General features: G+C 44.3%; 1 protein-coding gene across 1 annotated transcript; it reads right to left on the bottom strand.

The window, feature by feature from the left end:
* Positions 1-1,008: 1,008 nt before the first annotated feature.
* LOC131293253 (protein dissatisfaction) lies at positions 1,009-19,791 on the bottom strand. The gene is made up of 7 exons (XM_058321332.1): positions 19,782-19,791; positions 13,924-14,004; positions 13,676-13,837; positions 4,421-5,319; positions 4,234-4,332; positions 3,918-4,140; positions 1,009-1,337 (listed from the first exon to the last, which is right to left on the bottom strand). The coding sequence occupies exons 1-7, from the start codon at positions 19,789-19,791 to the stop codon at positions 1,009-1,011; spliced, it is 1,803 nt and encodes a 600-aa protein (XP_058177315.1).
* Between the last annotated feature and the right edge of the window lie 4,419 nt (positions 19,792-24,210).

Below are 24,210 nucleotides of genomic sequence, written 5' to 3'. Positions count from 1 at the left end.
CATTTTACAAAACAAATGGTCGACAATAATTCGAGGGTATCGTTTAAAGACTTCGATCGATTAAACGGCTGGCAAGTGCAGAAAAACCCACGAATGATACGATGTTTCGATTCAGTGTTTATATACTGCACCTTGTTTTTTATCTGTCTATCTTTGACTACATATTTCCATCCTTCGCTTCGCTTTTCATTGCATTATGATTTTCACAAATTGATTTTTCCTGCTCCGGTATGGAATGTTTTGTTTTTCAACCATTAGCTACTGACTTTTCAATAACATTCACCCACATCGGGGATGGCGTGGCTTTTTTTGACCAACGGTTCTCATTTCCGTACGACAAAAAAGAAAACTTCATATGAAAACAAGAAAGAAGGAGAAAACATGCGGAAAAAAATCATCTCCCAGTAGCGCTTTGTGGGAAATTTATTTTGCAAATGAAAAAACAACATAATTCTCTAGACGTACTCTGCCAAGAATATCTTCCTTTTTTCTTGTTTCTATTGCTCCAAGTGAGCCAGTAAAAATGTGAAACACCTGATATTTGTACCTCCTTCGGTTTCAGTTCTTGCTTTATTTTGGTTTCTCGAATCGAATGGCATCGAGGGCGTGGAGGGGGATTGTTTCTTTTTTCTTCGAGCGCCGAATTTGTGATTTGTGAACGGCAGCTGGCGTCGTCATCACGTTCAGCCACTTCTTTTTTCTTCCTTTAACAGATGACAAGTTGCAAACGTAGTCAAAAGTAAAGGGAATCAGCCCGAATACCTTTCGGAACGAAACAGACGGAGAGCAGATTTGAAATACAACCCAAAAACAGCCGCTAGCGTTGGAAAAACACTTTTCCGTGGTACACGGATCATCTTTTTGCAAAAAGTTTTGTTTTCCCAAGTTCTACAGTGGAACAGTTTCGACGCAAATTTTTCCAAACCCAAGCAGTTGTTGTGCGGTGATGTTTGGGTTTTCGAAGAAATTAAAAAGCGCCCGCGCGTGGTGCGATTTATGCGGCGCGATTTATGCCTTCGGGGTCAACGCACCGTTCGGTGTGGCACCGCCGTCACCACCGCCTGCCCCTGCACCACCGCCGTCAAGATCAGCATACTTTTCCATCTGGTACATGTCGATCAGCAGCCGGGAAATGGGCACGGAACCGATGGTTTCCTTGAAGAACAGCGTCTCGATGGTGGTCGAGCGGATCGTGCGGAGGAGCGGAAGTAGCAGCAGGAGTCGGCCGAAGCGGGTTGGCTGGCGCGGGTAGCGGACGCGCACATGCTCCGACAGGACGCACTGGGCCTGATCCTGGAGCATCTCGACCGGCTGGACATCGCACAGTTCGGACGTTTCTGCGAACGGGAAAGCGAACATAAAAATGGAATGTTAGGTCATACCGTTTTTAAACAAGGATAGTTTGTTTAAGGGCTTTATTGTCCGAATTAAAGGTGAAAAATGCATAGGATGTTACTTTGAAATGTACAACAAAAGTTAATAAAAATGAATGACGTATAATTTTAACAGAACTAGTAGACGATATCGTAACGGACTGCTTCCAGAAGCATTGGCTAATCAAACTCAATATTCTCTTTGAGTAAGTTCCTTTTATCACATTCGCTTTGTTTATCACACTCTCTCGTCCTTCTTTTCACTCCACTCCATCACTCCTTTATCACATCGTCTTTATCGCTCTGTACAAATTTAGTTTTTATGAGGCTTCAAGTTGATAAGTTAGAATGTTTCCATATGCACAACAACGGACCATCTAAATGCAAACGCAAATGCCTAAATTAAATCATTTTACATCTGTTGCAACAAGGGGTTTGTGTGAGATCATCAACGTGTATCAAAACACTTTTAATCGTTTTCTTCTATGTTCTTCGATCTTCGCAAACTGGAGCGTCAACAAACGGACTTTTTTTTAGTGTAATTTCTTTTTAGTTTTCTTTTTAAAACTCATGTCAATTTGACCATTCTCATTTTTATCGTAAATAAAATAATATACCTTGGTTTTGATATTTTCACTAACTGGTTACGAACATATCTGATTAACAGTAATGGTTTGGAACATTATTTTAAATATAAAAAGACCACAAACCTAGAAGCTTCCTAGAGTTGTTGCGTGATCTTTAATGTTTACGAAATTAACGTTACTCCTCTGCCAACAATTGTTGGCCACTTAAGTGGACTTCCGAATTTTTTTATTTAGGAGTGTTTGAGACGAAAGGATTATATCAACAAAAACCATGTTATTCTTTTCATGTGATGTTTGTGTGAACGCGGACGAGGACGCAAGACAGCTTGCATCTCGAACCAAGGCGTATAAAAAGATGACCACTTTGCAGACGATCGTCATAAGTTTTGGCCTTGCACTCGAGTGAGGAGATATTGCTTCGGTGTTTTAGGATGGGAGTTTTCGTTAGACTGGTGGTGTTAGTTGGTTCTACCGTACTCGCAGCAGTGTGTCCAACGTGTGCAACAACTGGATTTGAACTGGAAGTGTTGTTGGGAAAGTTGGATTACATCCAGTATAAACTGTTTGAGCTTGAGGACGGTATGAAACGCAACGAGGAAGCAATCACTAGGCTACAGGCTGACTCCAAACTGCTACTCGATAGCGCCAAAGGACCCTTTGGCTCGTGCCAGACAGAACCAACGAAGGTTTCCGGACGATACGTGATACAGTCCGAGCGCAATAAACGTCCGTCCGAGGTTTACTGCGAGCAGAAGTCGTTCGGTGGAGGTTGGATCGTTCTACAACATCGTTTTAATGGAAGTGAAAACTTTTCAAGAAACTGGACCGACTACCGCGAGGGATTCGGCGATCTGGATGGTGAATTCTGGCTCGGGTTGGAAAACATACACCGGTTGACTTCAGAGAGCCCCTGCGAAATGTTGGTGGAGGTGAAAGACTTTCAAGGCAGCTACGGTTATGCGCACTACGACAAATTTGAAATTGAAGCCGAAGCCGAGGCGTACCGTTTGAAGCTGTTGGGGAAGTATAGTGGAACAGCGGGAGATTCGATGCGGACGAATGAGAACATGAGATTTAGCACCCACGATAGGGACAACGATAGCTGGAGCGATGAAAGTTGTGCAACAGATTCCGGGGGCTGGTGGTACTGGGCCTGCACTTATGCCAATCTGAACGGGTACTATAGCAATACGCCGTACAACGCACAATCGCTCATCTGGTACAATTTGAAAGATGACTGGCGTGGATTGGCTTATTCGAGGATGATGATTCGAGAACTGAAGAAAAATTAAAACATTGCTTGAGTAATAAAGCAATCATAACTTTATTACTTTGATAAATATCGTTTATTGGTACAGGAATAAAGATTCATCAACAAAAGAAGTTTTTTCTTGATGCAGAAGAAAGATCGTGAAAACTATACTAAAAAGAAGTCGTTTACTAAAAATGTTCAAAAATGACGAAGTTATCGAAGAGTTTGAATAGTCAGATTTTCAAAATGACGACGTACTAAAAATAGGGGTCAAAATGACCACCAAAAGCATTCAATCAGTGGTCAATTCGGTTCTCCGAACTGGTCGAACAAAAAATTCTGAAATTTTTGTTTTAGATGTAGGCTTGGCTTTTAAGCTTTGTTTTTTTTTTTGTATTTTGCCATTTTTGAGGCATGAAATCCGAAATTTGCTATTTGGGTGGCTATTGGATTGTAGAGTTAGAGTTAACCACCTGATTTCATAATCTTAAGAGTATACATATTTTGCAAACATTTATATAAATACACCCAAATCCATGCGAAAAGCTTGTGCATTTCTTTTTAAGACTGGCCAAAATCAACATACCAAAATGGTAAGCGCAATCTTTAGTGATAATAAAGAATGTGTAAGCTTAAAGTCTCCAAATTCATAAGCAGTATAGATGTCAGTGTCATGGATATACGATAAAACTGCAAAATCCTTACCGGGAGAAAAGAGAATCACCGCCTTCATGCAGCCCAGCTCGCTGAGATCGGGCGATATTTGTCGAAACCGGCACAGGATCTCCTGCATCGTCTTCATCTCCAGCTGGGTCGGTGCGTCCTGGGGCAGCCGGTCGCGCACCTGGGGCGAGTCGAGCAGACTGCTCAAGTCCCACGGTACGCTCCATTGGGCGAAGTTGAGCAGAAACAGTTCCTTCCACGATTCCTGGAGTCGATCAGGAAAAAAGGTTTATAAAAATAGTTAGATAGTTGCTTCTCAGGTAAATCATTTCTAAAAGGCACCAGAACGTAACCGTACCTGGAGTAATAGATGTTGGTCATTTTTCGAGAGCGTTTGAAAGGGAATCAGACACCGGACCCACCGGACGGACATGAAGAGCAACCGAGCCGTTGTTTCCTGATGAGTTGATGGAAAAACAGAATAGTAACCAGAGTCAGTACCTTCTGGTCTATGTTCCTTCGGATGTTGGTTATTTTCTAAATACCTGTAAAATCTCCCAAGTAGGGAGTCGTATGATGGCGGGTCCATCTGGTGGAAGTGCCGTTAGAGGCACCGGATGCGGAACGAGTGGTGGCGGTGGTCCAGATGCAGCTCCCGGAGGATGCGAACTCCCGCTTCCGGCGAGACCACTTCCAGTGCCGACGCCTCCACCGCTCGAGCTGCTGCTTCCACTCGGAGTGAACCCGGGAAAAGCGAGGCTGTGGTGATGCATCTGATACTGGATGAACTCCTGACACTTGTCCGAACTCATCAGGATGTCCAGCACTCCGTTTTGGGACAGTGGCGATGGCAGACTGAGGCTGGTTGCGTTGATCGGGGTCGGGCTGAGGACGCTCGAGCTGCCGTCGACGGTGGACTGCGGACTGGTAAGGCTCTCCGAAGGTGAGTCCACGCTGATGGAGCTCTTCGAGTCGGTCGGCGACGGAGGCATCGGTTCCAGCGACCGGTACATGTGCTGGACGTGCCCGGACGGTGTAAACTCGAACGGTCCGCCGGACGGCTTCGGATGCTCGATTTTGATCGGAGACAAATGCTGTTGATGCTGCTGCTGCTGCTGCGTCTGCTGGCCGGGGCCGTTCGGGACGCTGGCCAGGGGAAATTCGAACTTACCCTGCTCCAACTTAACCGGCGGCATTTGGAGGGACGGTGGAAGGTGGTGGTGCCCGAGGGGCGCAAACGAGAGTGGCTGGGGATGGTGAAGCAGCGGGTTCGGTCCGGACATTGCCGAGTGATGCAAACCGGGCGGAAAGTGGGCCATGGCGTGACTATGGAAGGACGACCCGTTCACGAACGGGCCGGACAGGTGCGGGTGCCCGGGGTGGCCACCGTTGCCCTGGAGGTGCTGTAGTTTCGGTTTCCGTGGGCCACGCTCGTGTTGAACCGCTGAAGAGAGCCGAAGAGAAGGGAAGAGACCCGAACCAGCGCGAAAGAAAAACAAAGAAAAGACAATCAGTAACGATAACGAGTGTAAGGGCCACCGTGGGCCAAGGGGAAAAATGAGCAGGTGAGGAAATTTCATTACGTGGAAAATAGTATGCATCAAGACCCGCTTTCCTGCACGATCCCGGCAAAGCTGCAGTTCGGTTTCGGGAGACACAAAACATCACCCGCCATTAGAATTCTTTCGATTGGATTCGGGGCATTAAATACAGGATCAATAGTTTCATTTAAAATTACACAACGGAATTAACCCATCCATCCAATGATGGTATAAAATGAACTAAAGGAGTTTTTCACTCAACGCGTCCATGTTTAGCCGAGAGCAATTTCATTCGAGTTGATTTTGAAGGATCAAGTTTTCATTGCATCCCCGATTGGAAAGAGCATTGCTTTATTTCTCTGAGGAAAATTTAAATTGCAGTACCCTGTTTTCTTCCAGTGATGAGGATTGTTTGATAGTCTATCTAACTATTAGATTCTGAATTTTATTTTATGACATTAATTTAGCGGAAGTGTTTGAGAACCAATTCATTGCAAAACAATTAAATTTTTCGTTTTAAAACATTTTCGATTACTGTTATTGTTACTTATACTTTTGACGAAAGTTTTCTTGGACATTTTGTTGAAAGCACATAAATACTCAACTTATTCTTCTCTGTTATTAACTATTAACACAACTATTTTGCTTGAAACCCCGTTTTTCTTACTTCACACTCTATTTTTGATTGAAACTAAATCAAGGTTAACTTTTACAACCAGCTTTGAAAATTATTGTTGCTTTTGCATCTTTCGAAAGACAGTAGTAGCTAAAATTGTTAGCATTTTGTTCTTCAACTTCGATTTCCAGATCGCTTACTGACGATTGTGCATGTTTGTTTTACTTCTATTATTAACTTTTGGTAACTTTTCTTTTCCTCATTACATGAAATTGCGCGGACACACTGTTTTTCTCACGTGGAAAACTCGGGTTATTCTTAGTTTTTTCTTGGAGATGATATTATATTTTCACTCTTGGAAGCTCTTGTGCAGGTGGGATTTTTCAATCCGATTGGATGAGTGAAAAATTTCACCCGAATAAATTGTCATACCTTTTTGTCGATAGGTAACCCAATTTAGGAGCGATTTTCTTCCAATGAATTTCACTTCACCCACCATTGCTTTGCATTTCACACTTCATTTGACCGGTAAAGATATCAATTTCACCTACGATCCGGTTTTCCATTCGAATTGAGCCCCCTTTTCCGAGGGGTGAGTTTAATTGTTAGCCTGAAAGGAATCGGAAACGGATCGAAAGGATCATCCCGTTGCGAGAACGGAGCGCATTGCATGAAAAGGGGCTCAAAGATAGGTTCTTTTTCAACCGCTCCTTCATATTATTACTATTAGTATTATTTTCAGAGTAGGAAAGGCAAGGGTTTTCCTTGCGATCAGCCATGGCTCGGTGGCATCCCGATTTGTGTAACATTTTGACACATGACTTAACACACGGCTTCGTCCCCTTTGACGTGGTACTTTAATCGCCGGCTGGGAAAACCGCCAGCTGATCAACGGTTCACCAATGGTAGGGCTCTTAACAAATGTTCTTAGCTCTTGGTTGGCCACCCAACCTTCCCTTTTGCCGTGCTGCGAGAAAACCGTCGGCCACAGAAAACAGGCCCTCGCCGAACGGATCGTTTCCCCGATGCGAGTCGGATTTTCAATGTAGTGCATAATCCCTTCCTATCGGGTTTGATCGAAATTTAATGTTTGCGACCGATTTACTTCTGGACTTGGGAATGTCAAGTGTTGCGAAGTGGTAATGGATGTAGCTGTGAACGAAAAAAAAAAAATCGGAATAGGAAAACTTCCCCAAACAAAAGCCGGAAAACTCGTGGGGAAGGGCAAATGCAAGGAAGCTGTTGTTTTTGAGACGTGAAAAAGTGTGAGGAAAAGCCTTAAGCCAACGATGAGAAGGTTACAGTCTCTTTTCTTCAGCCACCGTAAAAAGGAGAAAAGGAACATTTCTTAACCATTTAATCGCCTATTACCTACGGCGATAGGGAAGGATGAACACATTTGGAGGAAAAAAGTAACGGTTCTCAGCAGACAAGACGCAACTTCTTTCTTGTGTGCCTTCGGAAAAGGGGGGGGGGGGTGCTTTTTGCATAACTTTTTGCACCAAAAGACTCCTAATCCTTTCCCAAACACGACACCCAAAAGGAAAAGGGTACAAAAGCGGCAGGCGAAACCGAAACCGTAACCGTACGCGCATTTATTGGAGCGAAGATTTTCCCTCGGGCTGAGGGAAAATTAAAAAGTTTCACCCAAAAGGTTTACCCTTCTCCCTACCGCCTGATGTGTCCTTCTCGCCACCGAACAGTGTCTACACACAGCTCGCATAAAACGCTTGGTTTCTTGATGTCGCTTAAGACTTTTATGCAAAACTTCTCCGGCACTCGAGCGCGGGGTTCGGTTTCTTGATCTTGGGCTTATCTTGAAAGGAGTTTCACCAGCGGGATTTGCTTCCCTGGCAAATTGGGCACCGGTAGCGGGCCGGAAGGGGATCGGCCGGGGCCGCAAACTCAAATATTGACACCCGAAGACGCTGCAAAGAAACGAATCTGGGACCGGGGACCGGGGAGTTGTTCCGGAAAATTGTCCGATGGTGCTCTAATGTGCCGGCTAGTGGTTGTTAAGAAAACGTTTTCTCGCAAGGTGGAAGTTCGTCGCACTGCTTGTTGAAAGATGCGGGATCGTCCAACGTCGAGCAAGTAGGGTGGGTGTAAGATGACAGGTGAAGGGAGGCTTCCGGTGGAGCGGCTGAAAAGTGCTGGTATGGTAATGAACCCCAGAGATCCTGAAGAGAATCTGCCAAACCAGCATCTCGGCTGCGCAAAGTTGAAAGTTAAGAGGACAATCAAGCAGACTCGAGGCAAAAGTGATACGCTGTCGAAAAGGTGGTTTTATGCTAATGTTTGAATACTATTTACGTGCTCAAAGAGAGAAACGGAAAACTGTCACTAAGCTTGATTTGGTGTTGTTTTTTTTACTCTGAAAATTATTGCTCTGTATGGCTTTAAGGATTTAATAACCTTTGTTTTAAGTAATATTAAGCATGTTACTTTGATTTTTTGCTGTGTTTTCTATCCTTTTCCGTAGCACAACATTTGTCAAATGTCCTAGTTTTTATACAAATATCAGCGTATGGACAGCTTTACCTTTGCTTAATACCCTAATTTTCAAATAAAATATCAACATTTGGAATCCAATTTGATAGGTTTGATGGGACAAACGTTATTTGTTGATATATTCAGTGGAGAAAGCCATTCAGCTTTAGCGCGTCAATCGAATTGATTCGAACTTCAATCGAATTGATTCAATCGAATCGAGTTGTAAATATTCATACATACATATCATGTCAAAAGAAAACATCGACATGTGTAGCATAAACATTTTTGTGAATCGAAAAATCGAATCGATCGAAGTCCGTGCTTGCAGCAATTATGACGAAAATCTGATACTTTTCGTAATTTCATTTGTAATGAAATGTCATCAGAATAAAAATCAATGTTATAACAATGAAAAAATTGATTTTTTAAATGAAAATGAAAGTTTACTGATGATGATGATTCTGGACGTATTTAACGATTAGGATAGAAACCTATAAACTTTAGACACATCATTATCTGAGTGTATTGTCAAAGAATGAATATGCTCGATATTATTCCCTTACTAAAGGAAGCTACATCCATAAAAATACCCAAGTCTACCTTTATGCAACAGCGGAACGAAAGGATTAAATAAATAAATAAATATTTTCCACCGGCCATAAACCAGTGGAAATAAATTTGCTTTCTAAAGCAATAATAATAACAAATTATTTCTATCCCCACCCCATCCTCGCCGCGCTCCCAGGCACCATCGGGACCAGGTTCGGTTTCGGATCATCTACCATTTGTCCATCAATATTGAACTGCATGCCCGGCTTAGCCACTGCAATCCAAAACAACGCCCCGGCCTATCCATTTTATGCACACATTGCGACACAAATCCGCGTCCATCCGGCATCCGATCACGCTGTTCCCTTCCCATGGAAAGCACCCCTCGGGAACCCCTAATGGAATCTAAACACACTCGAAGGGCAAGGGATGTTTGCAAAGCGGGCGGGCGGGAGGGCGGGCTTAACCGGTAAGTGTGACAAATGCTGTCACCATCAGCAGCGTGTCGGATGGGAGGGGAGGAGGAGGATGAAACGAAATCATATGTCCCAGCGCTGCCCGAGGGTAGGTCCAGGGGGATGGATGGAGGTGGCGCGGATTGCGCTTCGAGGATCGTTGTTTTCCACCCGAGTGCGTTCGTGCGATTTTCCATGATCTCCTGAGCCCGAGGCACCGCTTTTGGCCCGGGGCCGAAGAGGGCCGGTGGAGGAAGGACTGTAGTGCAACGATGTGGAAAAGCCGACCGCGGACTTAGCGCGTTTTCCCGGCGCCTTCTTCGTAGGACATTCCCTTTTCCATCCCTCGATCCAAAGGTTTCTCTGTTCGACGATGCGAATTAGGAGGAAAAACATCCTCCCAACCCCGGGTGTAGGTGGTGGGGGTGTTGGTGGTGCCATTTTCACCACCGGAAAAGCGTGGGTGCGGGATGGCAAACGAAACGAATTCCGTTCGGCTCATCAAAAAGATTCATGACCCCGCGCGACATCGACATTACGAATGCTGCTGGCTTCTGGGCCGGAGGTGTAGGGAAAATGAGACTGGGCTGGGTGTGGGTGGGTGGAAGGATGTCCTGGCTTGCGCTCGGCCCTGGGAAACGCGACACTTGGCTTGGGCCCCGGTTGGTGTTTTTGGCCAAAAAACCGAACACCCTGCGTGGCGCGGATTGAATGGGTCATAAATATTTACTCGCCATCCTACATGCTATGCTGCTGCTGCTGCTGTTGTTATCTCTGACACCTTCCTACATATTTACCGACGGTTCCGGTCCGTTGTTTCTATTTCTCTCCCCTGTTCTCACTCCCTCCTCTCTCTCTCTCTCACCCTTTTCATCGACTATCTCTTTCGCAAGCCACAAAAACTCTACACACTCACATCCCGAGGATGTGTTTCACAAAGCAAAGCTCATATATGACGAGGCACAAATCAACCCCTTTTCGCGGCCCCGAAATGTACATGTGTGTGTGTGCGTGGCTTAACAACGGCGAAACAAAATTAGCTAATTTATAATTAATTTACGGTACCCGATCAAAATAAAACCCAAACTGCGAGGTTTGAAACCGGAGAACATTTACTCCCTGTTTCGTCCTTTTTCGGATTCTATCATTGGTGTGTGTTTTCGGGATTCCCCAGCAAACACCCACACAACGGGGCTCGATAATGACACGGCAGTGCATCCCATACGGATGGAAGGATGTACATGTGTGTTCCGCCCGCTCGTCACGGGGATTCACGCCCTTCCGGTTTACACGACGGCGCTTTGTTTTGGGTCGATGATTTTCGAAGACATTAAAACTTCATAAACACTCCCGCCAGTTCACACGCTCTTCGGTTTCCCCACAAAAACCCCGGTGGGAAGCCACAGCATCCGAAACCGGTCGAAAAAAAACTCCCTTCCCCCAGAGTTGGGATGCAGCGCATCTGGAAGGTGGGCGATGATGATTGTACCCCATAAGGTACAGGTGAGATGGAACAGTTTCTGCAGCTGACAGTGTTTAGAAGGCACCCCTTGTAAAGGGGAATCGAATCGAATTTAGAACCCCACCACAGCCGTGGGACGGAAAATGAGAAACGGAACCATCGAGGTCAGTCCGAATTCGTTCCACTTCTGCTGACCGACGCGATTCAACGTCAAGTTTCGTCCTTTCGTTCCGCGCGCGAATTGACCGATGGAGTGTCTTGAGGCAAACGCGAGAAGGGCAATCATCATCCAACGGGCATCAACCGGGTGGGAATAAAAAAGGGTGGGAAACGGAAACATCTGCTCGGGGAAATCGATCACTCGGATCGGTCAATCGGTGGGGTGGAATTTAATTCTCCTTTAACGACGGATTGGTCATCAACAAGTGGGAAGGAAAGGTGCCTTTTTTTTCCTACACCCCATACTAGGGAGATGATAGTGTGGATCAAGGAGGATGGAATTGCTCCGTAATGCTGATGACACCTAGCGAACTAACCGACAGGCTGTTGACTACTGCATGATGCGATGCGAGGGAGGACATGAAAAGAGTGCAAATTCATGCTGCGATGTATGGTTCATGTATGCAAGACGATTATTACACAATGAAAATAAAAGCGATATGTGATTCTGTATGAAGATGTCTAGGTTTTATAGTCCAAGATTAAACACATAAACAGATAATATATGACTAAATTTAATCCATACTCAATGTAGAAGGTATCAAGTAAATTCTGTTATAAAAGGAGTGTAATTTCATTTAATCGTATGCGTCAAAGGAAAATCATTTCGCTAAACATCTTCAGGACATTTGAAAGCAAGAAGTCTACGTGGCTCGAACTTAAAGAAAAACAACGTTAATTTACTCATATCTAAAACATAAATATTATTCTGATCTATACTTTGATAGAGAAAAAACGTGTTCGTGCAAGAAGAATATTGATAAATTGTATAATTGCAACTTTATTTTGAGATTGCACACCTTAGGATACATAATTTCATACACTTCACTTGTTTCTATTCGTTGTTCCTCTCCTCCCTTATCACAAATAACTTTTATACATTTTAGGATACATCCTTATAGATACTTCTCTTATGTCGCTCTTTAAGAAATAACTGTATCAAATCGATTTTCTAGAGTTTTTTTTTCGGGGGTTAGAATATTTTGTGAAAATATATCAGTTACTGGTTTTTATCGTTAAAGTAATTCTATTGATCATTCAATTCAACTTACATTATGATTAATTAGACAATTCTTCTAAAATCATATGTGATAATGCACGAATTATCAGTAAGTTTGTCGAACTGTTTGAAAAGCTTATCAGCTGTTTAAAATAGTCTATAACACATATCAATCCAGGTCCAACAATCGAAAAATACATTGTTTGGTATCTAATAAATATAGCCATAAGCTATGAAAATAAAAGAACGATCATTTGATCCATATACGGAGCTGCACATCAAGTAAATTTATTATAAAAATAGAATTTTTGATCTTTACCTTTTACAATGGATTAAACATGTTTTTGTTCTAGACGTCAAAAGATTTGCGCAAAGTTCAAACAATTCTCCGGGGCGTTTGCTTTCCCGCGAACCTTTTGATCCCGCACGAATGGCTCAATTCGATTCGCCCAACCGTCAACTGCCGTATCGGAAAAGCTCCTCCTTGGAAGCGGGATACGACTCGGTGGATGCGGCATATCAGCTCTGCCGACCGCTAAAAGGCGACATTAAGGGAGAAAAATATCGCTTCCGCGCAGGGGATTACAGGGATTTCCGATTCCTTGGTTGCCCACCCCGAAGCCCCCGAGCCCGCGACGATGTACGCCCGGCCACTTTCCACTTCTGTGGCAAACAAATTGACGACAAGCTTCTTATCATTTTCCAGCTGTTAGGGTAGGAACTGAGGCGATAAAATGGCCCGTCGTCAGGGTGAAATGGTGGTTGGTGGGCGAGAAAAAGGTGGGGGAGAAAAAAAACCCAAACTCAGCACCGTGAAAATTGTTTCCAACAGGGACGTCAAAGACGACGACGACGACGACGGTGGCAATGTAATGGAACGCTTCATTTGATGTGTTTGCCAAGGCCTTCCCGCGCGAACGCTGCGTGGCCGGGAAAGCGCAGAACAAACGCGGGCACGCCTTTCAACGTGGCGGAAAACGATGGAAAGTACGGATTTCCACAGTTCGCCCCCGAGCTGCTGACTGCTGCTGGCTGGAAATGCCTCCAGCTGTGTTTACTTCGCGCTCCCATCCTCTTGAGTTCCGGTTGGCGGTTGGTTGGCTCCACCGTTTTATCCCGAGAACTTGAAGTACCAACGGTGGAGACGTATTTCCATCCCCACGCTGGCACCGGAGCACCGGAATGGAGTGGAAAATTGTGCCCGACATTCGCAAAACCGAAACCGCAGCGTCGCTCGCAGTTGATTAGCATGCCGAAGCCGTGGCGCAAGGAAATGCCGCGTAATCACTGCTAAATGGCGTCAGCTTCGGTGGATGGGAAAATGCAAACGATCCGCAAACAAAGTGGGAAGGGGATCGGAAGCCCATTTGTGGTCGAGGATGTAACCCGGCTGCTGGTGGCTTGAGGGTAGGTGAAGGCAAGTAATTGGCCCAGGCGGAAGGAGTGATCGTCTCCAGCTACTTACCGTCCTTGTTCATCGCCGATTGGAAGCACTTGGAGAGCCGGCAGGCGCGGCACTGGTTGCGGTGGGTTTTGTCCACCGGACAGCGGCCCTTCAGCTCACCGGCCGCCTTGCACGTGTACACTCGGTTCCGGTGGATGCTGCGCTTGAAGAACCCGGAGCATCCTGCACAAGCGACGGGGAAGGAGAAGGACGGAGTATGAGCGAAAATGGAAGTTGGAAATTCCGGTCCCATGCCGTAGTGCACTTACCATCACAGCTGTAGATGCCGTAGTGTTTACCCGAGCTGCGATCGCCGCACACTTTGCACGGAATGTCTAGCAATCTGTCACCTCAATAGTAGAGAGAGATGGAGAGATGAAAGGAAGAGCAACGATTAGATATCCGGTTTGAACCAACACTCATCTAGTAACCTTATCAGCAAAAGCATCAGACTTATTCGAATGTAATGAAGCTTGCAATTAAGGTTTTTCACTGAAATTTGAAAAATTATTGTAATGTAAATGTAAATAAAATATTTATGAAAAAAATATAACTGTGGTGAGGTTTTAAGAAAACCAATATTTTGATGTTTTTCGTGAAGGGTTCTTTTGATCCCACCACTTCGTGGTTTGCTTTGAAGTTTGAAACACATATCTTAAGATAACTCCGCCATTCTCAAACCTGTGTTGGGTTAAGAGGTGGGACTCATCATCATTTATTTAAGCATCGGTTTTCGTTTACGATCGGGAGTAGCTCAAAATGCACTTGTCATAAAAGATATGATCGCTTTGGTTGATTCTGTTGTATCGAAATTCTTAAAGTATCATCAGCAAACTCTATTATATTTTTGATGAAAAACATCATACTATGAAGCATGAAAACAAAATCCAAAAGTTGTTTTCATGTGCCTAAGATTATCACATTAGGCTGTTAGTTACAGTTTTTAAAAAGGAAAAGATCACGTTCCGCTCAATTAAGAAATTATTGGCAACTGCAAAGCTTATGCACATTGAGTTGGTTGTAAGACTCTTGCCAACCGGACAATTAGAAGAAAAATGAATATCTCTTTAACCCCCTTGGAAGGTATATAATTTTCCTTTGATCTCTCATATTTTTACCATAAGTATCAAGGAGGAATTGTATCATAGCGATATTAACCGATATCGATTATCATATCGCTATCAGAACTGAATGGCATAAAAAATATGAAGTGCTAAAAGCCAGCGACTATAGTTAGTCGCATTATATTTAATAAATGAGATAAAAATTCAATTTTCAAAGTATTTTTTTTTTTTTTTTTTTTTATGTGGCTCGACATCCCCTAGTGGGACAAGGCCTCTCTCCGAAGAGAGTTTGTGTGACCGAAAGACGGTATATTATAGATCGGTGGTCAGCCGTTCGTAATACCGGAGGGTGCCAGACTCGAGATTCGATCCCACACCTGTGGTGTGGTGTTTCCTCGCGCTACCGCTGCGCCATGGGCACCCCCTATTTTCAAAGTATGCTTCTTCAAAAATCTTCAAAAAAATCATAAAATACATAATAGTGCAGCATCATGTTGTATAATCTGTATTTTAATGAAGTTTGTATTTGAATAAACAAACACATTACATTCGTGGTTGCTTGCAAGTAATTTTTGGGTAACGTTCGTTCCTTTTTCTCCTCCCATCTGTTTCCATTCTCCTCATTCCACAATAGGCATCGAAAAGACCAACCGAGAAAAAGCGGACTAGTAAGATTTAGCACGGAAGTGAAAATAAAACAATTATTTAGTCAGACAACCCTTTTTACCCTTGTAAGCGGATTTTCAGCTGGCACGCGTAGACGGTTTGCCTCGAGTGCCCGACCGAAGGCAAACCTTGTGTCTGGTTTCCGGCACCAAAATCCGGAAACTGCCAACACTAATTTAATGGTATTCCGCCCGGTATGGACGAAAGCAAACCCGTCCGGAAAAAAGGGGACAACGAATCCGTGTCAATTGCACGACGGCTCGACGTAATGTTGGTGTTTTTCCAACACCTCACGCTCATTTGTTTTTTCTGCCCTTTATTTTGATTTGACGTTTGGCACCAATTCCCACGAGCCGGAGGGGCAACGGCGGGAATGCGATCTGCTAATAGAGGTGAAGCAGTGCGAGCGGTCGAAAAAGGATGCTACATTATTTTCCTCCCTTCTCGAGACCGGAAGTGATTAAGTGAAGTACCCTTATCTAATGCTTTCGTTCGGTTAAAATGACCGAGTGGCATTGTATTCAATCAACAAAAAAAAACATCATGAGGCTTGTAAAATAATTCATATTTCAATTTGAACCACACATTTTATCTTCTCCAAAAAAAACGTCAGGACAGAATCAAGCGTTTCATGTAATCGTAAAATTATTTACATAACCGCAAGAAAGTGTGTTATTTAGAAACATATAAAAATGTGCCTAAGTATCATTGCATAATCTTGCCTGTTCGAACTTCAGTTACCTTTTCATAAAAACAACAAGCAAACTATAAGTTGATAAAGATGAATTAAGATGTATAATTTATTAACGAATTCATGCAATAAAAATAGGTTTATTTTACAGAAAAAAATATTGCGTTAATTATCGTGAATGGTCTAATTAGGATTTAACTATTACCCTTAGTTCATTTGCATATTCAATTTATGGAGGTTGCAAAGCAAACAAATTCATCATAAACATTCACTGATAAAAGTAATGACTTGAGTGAATAAGCTTGCTTTTTGTCCATAAGCGAACTGTTTGAAAACGAACAGGTAGGTAAACATTGAATTCTAGGCCATTTTTACTCGTATAACCCGTAAAAGAAATCCTTAAGAAGATTTTTACATAGCATGAACCGAAGTGCAGTTCAAAAATATGGCGAACGGAAAATCTACAGTTTGTTTGAAAACTCTTTGCTATTTAAACAAATATGAAAAGTAACAATTTCTACACGCAATTCCTAGTATTTGTTAAAACATGCACTAGTTTCATTTTGTTTTGAAGATAGTAATGTTGGCTTCGCACACCTTTTCCCAACACAATACCAACTTTACGGCTCCAGGAAATGTGGAAAACTGTTTGCATACTACACCAGCAACTCGTCAGCTTTTCCACTGGCACCACCCAGTTTTCCCCGGAAGTTGAACCAACCCTTTTCCATCCCTTCGTCTGCTGGACATAACAAGCCAATATCGATTGCGGCAAGCTGGTTCAAATGGATCCTTACCGTTCACGCACTACTACAAGCCAGTGCACCGTTGACACACGGATACACATACCACTCCGACCAAAGCAAACATCCCCCAGCCTCCAATAAATCAATTGCATTCAGCCTCCCGGCCACCAATCGAAGTGCAATCTTGCGTAACTTTCTGCCATTGTGATGTGGCGCAGACGAGCCGAAGTGTCCTTTTGACAAAATGGCGCACAGAACCATTCCGGTAGCCGGACGGTATCCTTGAGCTGGTCCTGGGGCAACCGGAATGGGGTGAACGTGCATAAATAAACGTTCATACCTCGTCAGCCATAGAACAAAGCATGAAGATTATTTGAGACCGGTTCTTTTTGCAAAAGCAATAACTTTATGTACCGGAAAGTGCTGAAGTACTTAACTTGTTGATCCATTTAATTTATGTTTCTTTTGAATACTCAACCAATAGAAAACGAGAAATAAATTATTTTATTGGGTTGAAAACATATCAAATTCAAAGTAAAAAGGATTGATTTTGTGTTATATCACACATAAAACAACATTGGAAAAACCTACACAAACGCCGCTCATTTATCACGACGAGCGCAAAAGTCTCTGCTCCGGCTGCCAATAGAGTAATTTACGCCAACGTGTTAAATAAACATTTCCCATCAAACGCCCACCCGGCGTTTCCCGGCGGACACCAGGATTCCCGGCCCTTCGGCCCTTTAGCTGGCGCGCAACCCGTCGACCAAAATCAACATTGAAAAATTAATCAAAATTTTAATTCATGTTTTTCTAGCGCCTTCCGGTTGGTTTGGTTTCTCGCTTCACTCGGATCGATTATCGAACTGGCTTTCAATTCCGCCGCCGCAGTTTTGTCACGCTTCGGGCGTGACCCCTTCATTTCCACCCCGTTTTCACCGCTTGCCGATTTGGCGAGAAGTGGTGACCCGTTTTTCACCCCTTTTGGCCCGCTTTGCAGACGAGGTCGACGGATGACTCCGGGAGGTCGAGGTGTGTCTCGGGCGTGATTCGTGGCGGCGGACACCTATTTGCGTTTCTAATCCTGCACTCCACGAACGGAGCGTGCCTTCCAGGCCTTTCGGCCTTTTCGCCTTTTCCGGGTCCGGCTCTGTAAGCGTGTCGGTATGCACTTGTGTGTGTGTGTGTGTCTGTTTGGCCACGGTTAGCCAATGCCGGGTTGGCTCCGACGGATGACGAACGGCTGACCTTAGTGTTGGGCAAGAGTTGAGTTCTTTCTTTTGTCAAAACCAACACCGGTAAATCTTGCACCCGTTGTGTCCTTTTCCCACCACCACACACACACACAGACGATGAAGTAACTTTCCCCGTGTTTCCATTTCCACCGATGGCTTGCGCTGCGGGTTCCCTCTTCGCACCCCACCCCTAGACTTTCCGACGATGGCAATTGTTTTGCTTTAATTTTAAATATTTGAGAAAGGAAAACACTCGTTACGCCGGGATTTGCGACGGAACGGAGGGTTGCGGCCGAAGCGACGTGGATCATCTTGAACGCGCCGGACGCCGATAGAAAAACATTCGATGGGAAAACCCGGCAACTGGTCCCGCTGTAAAAATGGACACTGGCAGGGGAGTACTGTTTGTTGTGTTGTGGAAGCATTGTAGCTAGATTGTGTGAGATTGTGTGAACTCTTTGTCAAGCAGGGAGTGAAGAATAGGGAAAACATGATGCAGTACAAGTAGAAAGGAAAATCGCATTGATGTAAGAAGCCCACGTTCGGTTTATTCAACTACGATAAAAGGACCATGTGCGGATTTGATAAAACATGTACAAAAACATCAGTCTATTCTTTGCAAAACTGTTATGTTAACACACGTTTTCTGAAAGTTTGATTTCAATAAGTTATGGTCAATAAAGTCACCAGTTTAAACATTTAAGAAGTAGTGCGCTGGTGCCTTAATTGCCAAGCTGCCACAAACATAGAAAATTGCGTAAAAATCTCTGCATCATTGATCAAATAATTGTAAACTATTAAAGGGAATAAAGTGTTAGGAAAATAAACACTATACTTGGTGAAGAAATCATAAATCATACATATTTTATGGTATAAATTATACTAGAGCTCTAATAACTAGATCTCTCACAAAGCACATCATCTACTTAAAATATATAAAAAATCCTTAAATGATTGACAGAACCCAATGTAGTTTAAAACACACAAGTACGTTATGAGAGGAAGTAGACATGCTGTGCATATGCATGAAGAAAAATTCCTAAAAAGGAGTTATTGGGTGATCTAATGCGTAATGTGAAACAGAACATAAGCTAAAACTTTGTTCCCATCCCAGGGCTAGCTTAAATGGGGTCTTTAGAAACTCTTTCAATGTTTTTAGGTTATTCATATTCGTAAACGAATTTGCAAACCACATAGAAAAATTTGACTTAGAACAATACTATTTGTTTATTTTCTCGCTTAATTTAACGATATATTACAATATTTTACTATTTGCTGTTATTAGATTGCAATGTAATTTGTAACAGTATTCCCATTGTAGGCTCATATACTAAATACTTCCTCTAACAAGGCCATCTTCAGTTTGAGGTTGTCCGTGTTTACTTTATATATTTTATACTCAAATATCTTATTATGTTTGGATATAATTTTCAAGCTAAATACATTCGAGGTCTTTTAAAGAAATATAAAGAGTTTAAAGACTATAAGTTTGTGAGTATAATTAATGCAAACTTTTAACTAAACTGAAGGTTTGCCAATAACAAAACATCGAAAAAATTGATAACAACAGGAAACAAAAACGTGTTAACAGTAAGAATTGTAAACTGTGTTGAGCATGAGATAAGGAATGGTTAGTTTTTTTATTGCATGTTTTGAAATTGTCTTCAGCTACTAAAGATGTCTCGGGATTTCGCAGTAAATCCGCCATGTTATATCAATGCCTACCTGTTCCCATTCTGCGCGGCTGCCAAATGAGTTTGAAATCCACCGTGAGCCAGTTGTTGCCGGAGTGGCTTCACAAGTCGATAAAATTCCAACACAGCGCTGCCTCGGTGTTTCGCCAGGATCAGCAAATTACCCTCACGAACGGTGTGACTTTATTCGCACATCAATCACATACACACACACACAAACCCACACACAGTCTCACGTGCAATCAATTTGAAACTTTCTTTCGAGTCGACATAGGGAAGCACTTGGTTTGACTTTTGTTTGCCAGCGGTGTTCGACAGAAAACGGGTAACAATCTGTTTCGCAATGAGGAGTAAGGACAAAAACCAGGCGTAGCACTCGCAATGTCGTTCGCTCGATCACAATCTAGGCTGAAGGCTCCTGACACTCTCCACACCGAGCACCGATGGGGCCTTTCGTTTCGTTCCTTTCCTCAACGCGACACACCACACGATGGAACGATTGTTTGACCAAACCGCACACATTAGACACCCGATAAAAAGGGAGGAACTCACATCACACGGCCGACACTTGCATTATTCCTCAAATTCGGCAGGGCCAAAACGTCAGTTGTTCACGTGGTCCTTCCACCTTCAGAGGCAGTTTCCCGGCAACGATGGCTATCTTTGCGACTTCGCAAACGACTGAACCGTACACCCCAAGGACCCCGCAATAGAACTCCACGACGGACACACGGTCTCGTTCATTCTCTCCTACCCGAGGAACTCTCTCACAAGCCTTCACACGTCGTACGGAACGTTCCCGTGTGATCCGGTGACAGCGCGCGCGAACCTACTGGCGACTGGCTGCTTGCGATGAAAGCTGCTTACCGACTGATGTCAAAATTGACTTCATCGTAGTTCACATTGGCTGGTTGGCTAGGTTCCACCCGTGCGCTACTTCATCTAGCCCTCCCTCCACACGGTAGGGATCACGGGTGTGGTGTGAGAACTCATCCCCCGAACCGGCGTGTACTCCGCACGACGGAAGGCGTCAGTCGTTAGCTTCATGTCCTTCCGGTGCCCGCACACAGTGACACACTTGAACATCGCACCCCCTCGATGAAGGGTCGAGTCGGTGCGAACGAAAGGGAAGATCCCATCCAATGTCGACCGGGTGGCCTTATGTTCGGGGTGTCCACCCTCACCCCTTCGCTGTCTTGCTGCACATCCGGGAATGGGTCGTGTATCACGTCGAGAGACCAACCAACGGGTCCGGACGAAGGAGTCACTTCGGCATCGTATGTCAGTTTGTAGCTTCAGTGGACTCTCGACTCCCCGCACGAACTCCAGAAACAGTCCCCAATGCGACCGGACCGATTGTTGTGTAGCATCAACCACAGTTCTTCCCCCTTCTCCCTCCCCCGCATCGGCCCGTATTCCACAAAATTGACAAAAAAGGGCTCAGTTACAAGCGCTACACTCCGCCGCAAACTCTCCACCGGAACCAGAAATGGCGGTCCGGTGCAACTTTGCTGAAATGGGCATGAATTATTGCGACACCTCTGCCACCTGCCGCCAGGTATATACCGCCACCGGTGGAAACGGCCGCCATATCCTTTCACCGTAGGAGGGCGTGGCCTAGGACGGATGAAATATGCACACCGGCTCTCCCTTTCCCAACCACCAACACCAACACATCGGTATCGGCGGGGGGCGTGGCATTGCGCTGCTTGTGTACTTTACCGTACGCTCGAGTGTATCCTTTTCCGCGTACACACGCACACCAGCGCAATCTCATTCATTCATTCATTCGTTCGTTTGCTCGCCGTGGCATGTTTTCGCTACCTTTTCTACGCCGTTGTGTTCATTCATTTACGCACACACGCTCGGCGGCAGGACTCGTTTCGTATCCTTCTGGTATCTGAAATTTTCAACATGCCAAACACAACCACACATACACACACGCTCAACACTTGGGCACAGCTTAATCACAGCGACATACCGCAGTATGGAGCGGCATCGGTTACTTCGTCGCCGTAAAGTCACGCTTCCGAAAGCTGAACGATTGTTTCACGCAAAGCACGCGTTGCTGCTACGGTTCGACCGATGGCTGGTTTTTCGGGTGGCTTTTTTACCTACACCGACCACGGAACACGGTGCGACCCGGTATGGTCGAAAGTTGATTGATGTTGGCTCACTTTGTCACGATTTACGCTGTGGGTGAGATTAGGGGCAATACAGAAGGAATATGGCTGAAGAATGATGGCTTTTCAAGGCTTCAGCATCTTCCCGGATGCGTGTGAACACGATCACGTGCGGTGCTTTGTGAATTTAATATTCACGTTCCGTTTCCCTGCTTGAAGTCAGTAGCGCGAAACATATGCGAAACAATTGTAGAATAGTTTTAACTATTTAGTGAATATCGTCAATATTTTCAGAGTCTTGATCAAATTGGTATAAAGCCCATGAAAATGTACCAATATATAGTTGAATAATCACACACCCACGTTAAAAAAATATATTTCCATATCTCCCAATAAAGCGGTTTAAAAAATCTTTAGCCTTTCAACAACTTCACCAGGCGCCTCCATTAGTTGAAGTGGCAACTTGTTTCTGGCCGCGAATAAATCATAAGAGCCTGAGCCTGAACGAAAAAAAGACCACCTCTTCCTGATTCCGCATTCGTGACGCGGCACTAATTGAGACGATATGTACCACCGGAAGGAGTGTCCTTCTTTTTTTCGCGCCCACCCGAACCTGCGCTTCCTCTATTAAATGTGTTTTACATTTTATTTTTCCTTCCCGCGTCGTCGTCGCCAACCGGTAACGAAATGGTGCTGAGTTTAACGTTGTCTAACGCCACTCCATGGGTATTCCCAATGCCGTGGCTTACCCTGGCCCCCACAAACACCCACCCACTCTGTCGAAGGATGTGATGGATGCGCCCGACGGATCCGAGCCGGAGGCAAAAAAGCACTTTCGTTGCCTGGCGTGCACTTTCTGATGACAAAATTGACGGTATCACGTCACATTAAGTGGAGGTGACAATTTTTTCCCTCGCCCCATGCTCGTTTCCCTTTGCCGAACCAAGCGGGGCTGAAGATGATTGATTGATATTGATTTGATTGTCCGATTATTGCTGGGCCATTGGAAAAGGTATTGGAACAGCTAACTTTTTCCATTGGAAAGTTATAATATATTTTTATAATTTTATTTCCTAACTAAACGTGTTAAAAGCTTGATGGTTTTATGAAGTTTCACGTAATTTTTGATAATTTTCAACCACAAAACTATTTCCGTATAGCTAGTCATTAGATTAATTTTACAAAATATAATTCATCAAATATTCTTAAACCAATTTTTCATTTGAAAAACTCTCGACATGGTCAGAACAAGTGAGAAAAAAACACGATAAATAGCATAAAGCAATCACAAATCATGTTTCGCATCCAATGCCATGGCCTTTTACGAAGGATTGTCGGATTTGCCTAATTGAATTTGATTTGATTTGTTTATGCTAATTATGATGCCGGGATTGGGAACCAACCTTTTTTTCCCTTTTGGCAGTCTATGCTTTCGTTTGTTTATTGTTTTTCCCTCTCTCATGCCATTCGCATTGCGATGCTTGAGGACTTCAGCACGAGTTGTCTATCCCTACGAGTGGCACCAGCCGAGATGGTGGTTTTGTAAACAACAGCAGATCATGATATTCTAATGGTGGGGCGCACAATTAAGTCTACGAGTAAAAAAACGCTGAAACGCAGACAGAAACAACAGACTCACCGAACAATCGGCACTTCTTTTCCGGTAATGAGATTCTAATCGTACCTAAAAACATCAATTTTCGCCTAATTGAATTTCGTTCCGGCGTGAAATGAAACCAACGCCAAAGTAACGACAAAAAAGCGCAACTAGAGAATGGGAAAAGTGGGGAGTTGAAAAAACAGCATCAAGCTTAATTCTAACCCCGACAAGTGGCGTGCAGCAAACGCAGGGGGTGGCAAAAAACCCGATGCTCCATCCAACGAGGCTAATTAATTCGTACGAATCCATGTTACCACGCCGCAACCATTTTTCTCACCTCCCTTGCGGTCGGGAGGGTCCTCGTCGGGGGGTCGGACGGATGGGCAGTTGTACAAAACCAGCAAACCTTAGCCACCGCAAAACCGTCCCCTTCGTTCCCGGACCGCAGTCGGTCTGGAATGGTGGCATGAGCATGACGACTGGAAAGGATGTTTAACAATTCATAAGTCCTTGTCCGTGCCGTGGGCGTGGTGAGGAAGGGGGAGGGAATTTTTGGCAAAAAGTTTCCTCATTAAGAGGAAGCTCCCTGATTTTACCACCGCCTGCACCGGCGGAAGGTGTTCCTGTCCCCCGGGCCGGAAGTCGTAAGCTAAGCTGATCCGGGATCAGGACAACACCGCTGTGTGGCGTGTTCGTTGGGCGTGATGAGCCACCATAAACTCCGGTACACCGGGGAC

This window comes from Anopheles ziemanni, chromosome 2 (genome assembly GCF_943734765.1).
Source record: "Anopheles ziemanni chromosome 2, idAnoZiCoDA_A2_x.2, whole genome shotgun sequence".
Classification (NCBI taxonomy): domain Eukaryota; kingdom Metazoa; phylum Arthropoda; class Insecta; order Diptera; family Culicidae; genus Anopheles; species Anopheles ziemanni.
Note: the sequence above shows the minus strand (reverse complement) of the source record. Positions and strands in the feature narration are given on the sequence as shown.